General features: G+C 31.7%; 1 protein-coding gene across 1 annotated transcript; it reads left to right on the forward strand.

The window, feature by feature from the left end:
* The first annotated feature begins 6107 nt into the window (after window positions 1–6107).
* LOC114719753 (uncharacterized) lies at window positions 6108–6617 on the forward strand. The gene has a single exon (XM_028905283.1). It carries the CDS (start codon window positions 6108–6110, stop codon window positions 6615–6617), a length of 510 nt encoding a protein of 169 aa, XP_028761116.1.
* Window positions 6618–7457: the final 840 nt, after the last annotated feature.

Raw genomic sequence — 7457 nt, forward strand, 5'->3', positions numbered from 1 at the left:
CATAGCTTTCAATTTCTCTGACTATATCTTCTAGTGGGCCCCATAACATTATTTCCTGCCTCTCGAGTCTCGCCCACGTTCCCATATTTCATCTGCTTTTAGCTCTTTCATTCCAATGCAATGCCCCGTTTTAGATGGGTACAAACCATTATGATCTATGAGCTCTACCAGCACAAATCTGACATTGTCAGCCCCTGAACTAAGCAGAATTACATGAAAAAGATATAATGATCAACTCTCTTTCGTTATATTTGCTGAGATATATGGGTAACAGTTGACACGGTACAACAAACTGTTCAGCTTCAGATTTTGTTGTGGGTATAACAATGCCGATTCTAGCTTCCTTTGAGCATGTTGGAATAGGGACATGCTAGAAATTGCTCTTTCTACACTCACGAGTAATGGTCTGCGTCAACTATCTACCGACCCCATGGGAAACATACTCCCCTTGTTACAGATGCTTCAGTTCTAGGTAAACAGTTCTTGTGGCTTAATTAACTATATCAATGACAAGTATTCTGTTATTTTATTATCGAAGTATAATACTCTCTTACAGTTCTTAATGTAAAACTTAATTAACACTACAAAAAAATTGACATTCAGCGGCGACAAAAAGTCACCGCTGAAAGTTTTCAGCGGTGACTTTTCGCTGCTAAAAAGTCATTGATGTAGCAGCCATAGCTAACAACTTTTAGCGACGACTAAAAAGGTCACTGCTGAAAGATACTTTCAACGGCAACTTTTAGAAGTTTCGACAGTGACATTTGTCGCCACCGAAAGACACTTTTAGCGACAACATTCTTGTCGCCCTAAAGACTTTTTAGCGGCGACATTCTTGTATCCCCTAAAAGACTTTTCAACGGCAACTTTTTTGTCACCACTGAAAGTAATGCCTAACAAGAACTGGCTTTACCAACACCACGTCATCACCGTTGGCCGCCACGTCATCATCGTCGGCTGCCATGTCATCACAGTCGGCCCCCACATCATCACCGTCGGCCGCCACGTCATCGTCACTGGCTGCCACATTATCACTAGCCACCTCCACGTCATTGCCACATCACTCCTCCCCGCCACGTCATTGTCCAAATATTTTCACCTTAAATGTGTCTTCTTCAAGGTTCGAACTCGTGACCACCTCCTTTCGTGTCCAATCTTCTTGCTGTTGAGCCAGATTGAATTTGTTTATTAATATTGTAAAATAAAATATATATTATTATATTACACTTTCAGCAGTGACATTATAAAGCCGCCGCTGAAAGTCAGACATTCAGCAGTGACCATAGAATGTCGCCGCTGAAAGTGAATCTAATGATTATCAAAGGCATACTTTCAGCGGCGACAAAAAAAGTCACCACTGAAAGTCTTAGTTTCAGTAATGAACTTTCAGCGGCAACTAGAAAAGTCGCCGCTGAAAGTCCATTTTCAGCGGCGACACTTTTGTCGCCGCTGAAAGTCTTAGTTTCAGTGGCGAACTTTCAGCAGCGTCATTGTCCAAATATTTTCACCTTAAATGTGTCTTCTTCAAGGTTCGAACTCGTGACCACCTCCTTTCGTGTCCAATCTTCTTGCTGCTGAGCCAGATTGAATTTGTTTATAAATATTGTAAAATAAAATATATATTATTATATTACACTTTCAGCAGTGACATTATAAAGCCGCCGCTGAAAGTCAGACATTCAGCAGTGACCATAGAATGTCACCGCTGAAAGTGAATCTAATGATTCTCAAAGGCATACTTTCAACGGCGACAAAAAAAGTCACCACTGAAAGTCTTAGTGTCAGTAATGAACTTTCAGCGGCAACTAGAAAAGTCGCCGCTGAAAGTCTTAGTTTCAGTGGCGAACTTTCAGCAGCGACTAAAAAAGTCACCGCTGAAAGTCCACTTTCAATGGTGACACTTTTGTCGCCACTAAATGTCTTAGTTTCAGCCGCGAACTTTCAGCGGCGACAAAAAAAGTCGCCGCTGAAAATCTTAGTTTTAGAGGCGATCGACTTTTTTTGTCGCCGCCTAAAGTCTTTTTTTTTTTTATATAGTGTAACTAGTTTGAATAGATTAATGGTGTTAGTTAAATTAGTTAATATGATATATTTTTTTAAAACATCATAACCATCTTTCTTAATTCCCTCCCTCTCTCCTATTTGATCACTATTGAGGAAATATTAATAGGATTAATTTGAAAAAAATTAATAAATATATGAAATAAGTCTTAGCTAGAAGACCAACATTAATTCTCAAATTAGATTCTATATTAAGAATCAAGGGAGCATATTATTGGCTAAATATTATATTGTTTTTATCAAAAATTCTCAAAGGTTGAGTTAGTTAGGGGTAGATAATTCTCATAAACTTTAAGAAATGAGAGTTATTATTCACACATAAATATAAAGCTTATTATAAAATTTTAAAGTGAAGGCACATACAACTGAAACATATGGCTGCTTAGCCTAATAAAATTCAATAAATGGTTTGCTGAGAAAGATAAATTAAATGTGGATAATACTCCTTCTGTCTTTTATTATAAGATCTAATTTTTTGAATAGTTTTATCCTTTTTTATAAGATTCCTTCTGAGTTTCTCTGAATATTTAATACATTATTACTTATTTTACAACTAGTTTAATGTATTTAATATATTGTTTTTATTAATTTATCTCACTATTACTCTCTCACATCTACCCATTTATACATAAGGGTGTATTTTAAAAAAATTATATTTACTGCATATTAACTGTATTATAGCAAAGAGCTTTGATGGCCGTTAATAGAAAAGCATGGCTTCTTTAACTACCAAAAATGACAAAAATCAATGCCGCACGGTCCTCAAATGGGAGTTTTGGGATCGTCTCATGTTCGGGGGATTTTTTTTTTTCCTGGGTTTTTCTTTTTGGGGGGGAGGGGTAATTAACAGTAATTATTTTTGGCCTGGATGTGGTTTTTGGTCATTTCAGTTCTGCTTCGGTGGTCCTCTTGATCAATTTTTGAGTTAACTAATTAATTCCATTCACGTCAACAGATAATAATACTTTCGCTAAAAAAAAAAATTGTATTGTTTAAGTGGTAAATAGTGTGAAATATCTTTTCAATCATAAATTTATGTTATGTAATTGGTAAATGCTCATATTAATTATGCAAACGGTAAATTTGAGAAATTTTTTAATAATTAATTTGTGAATTTGGTGCTTTAGCTTAAATCTTCTCACTTTATTTTGTTATACAGTAGTGGCAGTTAGTAAAGACCCCTGGTCTCTACTATATACCTATAAACACTGGTTTGCTTTAAGGATAAAAATGAAATTTATTAAACCCTTATAATTATCATTTGGTAGTAATTATCTTTTCAGTAAAATACTCTAACCTCCTTTACATTTTGTCTTAATTACACAGACCTCCTTTTTATTTTGAAAACGTACACTTAAATCCAAACTGTTAACTCCGTTAAGAATATTTCAAAAATATGTTTTTTAATTCAAATTTATATTGAAATACTTTCTATTTGCTAAATTACCCTTCATAATACTAAATCCTAAAATCTTGGTTAAAACCATATTGAAGAATTTAAGATTTTCTACTTTACCTTAATTTTATTTTTTTTATTTTTGAAAATTGTTGTTTGTTTAATGTTTTTATCATACTGGGCCAAAAATTTAAGTAATTTAGTTAATACAACATAAATTTAAATGATTTATATAAGTTTTCAAACTCGAATAATTTATATTATGTGATAAGAAAATAAGCATTCAAAATATTTTCTAACCATTTAAAAACTATCTTAAGTTTCAATGTTTTATGAGAAACTAAAATTATATAATTCTATAATATAATTGAAATTAAAAATTTTATAACATATTAAAAATTTTGAAAATAAATGTATTATAATTTTTTTATTGTATCAAAAAAAAATTTATTGTATCAAAAAATTTTTTTTCGTAGATATAAATGTTTAAATAACATTTATGTTAAAGAGGGATATTTTTGTCAAAATAAAAATTTAAAAGTTAAATTTAACGATCAACTAAAGGTTAGGTGGATAGAAATTGAATATTAAAAATATAAGGGAAGTTTGTGTACATATATTTCAATTTGAAGGGAAGTTTATATATGTTTTCAAAATAAAAGAGAGGTTTCTGTGATTTAAGGAAAATAGAGAGGTAGTCAATATATTTTACTTGTTATGAATATTGCATGAGTGGATGTCCATAACCCCTAACCCTTAGAATTCTCATAGGATTCCTCACCTTCAAGTGTCATAAACTACATAACCTCCCTAATGAATGTTTTTGGGAGGAGTTTCTTATTGTTAATGCTATTATGATGTTCTTTATTCCTTTGTAACCTTAGTATAGGACTTCAATGCTTGGAGGCCTATAAATAGAGGGCATACATGAGGCATTTGTACCTTGAACCAAAGTGAATGAGAAAAGGCCATTGTCTTCTCTATCTCTTGCTTTCTTTTCTACTCTTCATTCTCCTTATTTCTTGTAGTTTTACAACACGTTATCAGCACGACCTTGCTCTGAAAATTTAAGGTATAAACCCTTCGTAAGATGATGCACTCTTCTCATCGTCTAATTATCTCCTTACTCAATCATCACAATATATATCTATGTATTGACTACATATTAACTTTATATTATCTCCTTTCTTAATTATCATGTTTTATATTATATAATGTTACTCTATTGTTCTTTTCTTTACATTTTAATTTTTTTTTTCATTATGTTATATATATATTTATTTTATGTTAACATTCTGTTTTATTTTAAGTCATTTTATTTTTGTTGTCACATTGTAAAATATTATGTTTGTTTCAAATAATTGATGTAATTTATGTATCATCTCCATTTGGTATCTATGGTATTTTACATTATTTTATCTGTGTTGTACTAACTCTCATATACATATAATTTACAGTGTCCCATGTTGTTTTATCTATATTGTACTAACCCTTATATACATATATATATATATATATAATTTACTGTTGTTTTATCTATATTGCACTAACTCTCATATATATATATATATATATATTTACACTGTTTATATATATATATATATTTTTCCTATCATTCTATTTGTTCGTATTTATTTATGTTGTTTATATATGTTGTTTATATAATTTATTTATAATAAGGCCTAATAATTTATATGTTGTTTATTCATTATTTATCAATTTATATTTATTTCGTTTATCTCACTGTAGCATTATTTTTATTTTTATTTTTAGTTTAATTTTTATTATATATTAGTTAGTCTATTGTAATATTTATATATTTATTTATATTACCGCATTTACATTACCCCCTTCCCCCTATATATATTTATATATACATTGTCTCTATATTATTATTGTAACTAATTATTTGTGTTGTTTATTTTTTTTTCCCTCATATATGTTTATTTGTCATTGTTTATTTATTCATTTATTTTGTTTATAATTTTAAAGAATAATTTATTTATGGGTGACTTTTGAATCCTAATATTTTATTTATTGTGTTTCAGTGTGCATCAATTTTATTATAATTCTAATTTTTGTTATTATCATTTTAGTTTGATCCATGGCCAATCTTACCAAACTCGAGTTTACGGCTCTTGATATCACTGGAAAAAACTATTTGTCTTGGGTCTTAGATGCTGAAATCCACCTAGATGCCAAAGGTCTAGGAAGTACTATTTTACCTGGAAATGAAGCAACTAGCCAAGACAAGGCTAAGGCTATGATTTTCCTACGCCACCATTTGCATGAAGGGTTGAAAGCTGAATACCTGACGGTAAAAGACCCGTTAGAATTGTGGAATAATTTAAAAGAAAGGTATGATCATCAAAAAACGGTAATTTTGCCTAAAGCTCGTTATGAATGGATGCATTTGAGGCTCCAAGATTTTAAATCTGTGACTGAATATAATTCAGCAGTTTTCAAGATAAGTTCTCAATTGAAATTATGTGGTGAGAAAATAACAGATGAGGACTTATTAGAAAAAACATTTTCAACTTTTCATGCTTCAAATGTGCTCCTGCAGCAGCAATATCGTGAAAAGGGTTTTAAGAAATATTCTGAATTGATCTCATGTCTTCTTGTGGCTGAACAAAATAACGAGCTATTAATGAAAAATCATGAGATCCGTCCCACTGGATCAGCTCCATTCCCTGAAGCGAATGTGACTGTACGCAATAATCATCATACACGTGGACGCGGTCGTGGTCGTGGTCGTGGCCGAGACCGTGGTCGTGGTAGGGGACGCACAAATTACCGTCATTATGGTGGGGGAAGCAACAATTATAACCCAAATACCCACCAAAAGAAGAAACTTGGGGATGGGCAGAAAAAAGATAAGAATGGCCCTTCAAGAGTTGTTGAAAATCAATGTTACCGGTGTGGCATGAAAGGACATTGGTCACGTACCTGTCGTACGCCTGAGCATCTAGCAAAACTTTATCAGGCTTCTATAAAAAGAAGTTCAAATAATGTGGAAGCAAATTTGACTTTTCAAAGTGATGATGTGGAGGCAAATTTTGCATACAAAAATGATAATATCAATGAGCTAGATGATGTTAATGGCCTTGATGCTATGGCACATTTGGATGTGGCTGATTTCTTTGAGAATCATGATTAGAAGAATTTGGATAATTTTAGTTTGCTTTATTTATGCTTTTTAATTTAGTTTATGTTTATTTATTTCTCTTTTTTTTTAAGAGTATTATTAATCATGATGTACTTCGAATTTATATTAATGAATGTTTTTTTTTTTCGGTGAAGAATATGGATGTTTCTCTTCCTTTTGTTGGGCACAAGAATGAAGATATATGCCTGATAGATAGTGCTACAACACACACCATACTCAAAGATAGAAAATATTTTTCTCATCTTACGATAAATAGTGCAAGCGTCAATACTATAGCGGGTAATACAAAACTAATTGAAGGCTCCGGAAGAGCAATTATAATATTACCCAGAGGAACAAAATTTGTTATTAATGATGCTTTATATTCCTCGAAGTCTCAAAGAAATTTATTAAGTTTTAAAGATATTCGCCAAAATGGATATCATATTGAGACTATAAATGAGAAGAACATTGAATATTTGCATGTTACAATGGTAAGAAATGGAGAAAAATATGTCATGGAAGAATTACCGACATTATCTTCTGGTTTGTACTATACAAATATTAGTACAATTGAAACAAATGCTACGGTAAACCAGAAGTTTACTGATAAAGATACGTTTATTGTTTGGCATGATCGGTTAGGCCATCCCGGATCAACTATGATGCGAAGAATTATTGAAAATTCACATGGACACCCATTGAAGAGCCAGAAGATTCTTCAATTTAAAGAATTTTCATGTGCTGCTTGTTCTCAAGGCAAATTAATTATAAGGCCTTCATTGACAAAAATAGGAGTTGAATCTCCTGCATTTCTAGAGCGTATCCAAGGAGATATATGTGGACCTATCC

The sequence above is a fragment of the Neltuma alba genome, unplaced genomic scaffold (assembly GCF_004799145.2).
Source record: "Neltuma alba isolate B1F8T4 unplaced genomic scaffold, ASM479914v2 tig00011942_pilon, whole genome shotgun sequence".
In the NCBI taxonomy this organism is placed as follows: Eukaryota; Viridiplantae; Streptophyta; class Magnoliopsida; order Fabales; family Fabaceae; genus Neltuma; species Neltuma alba.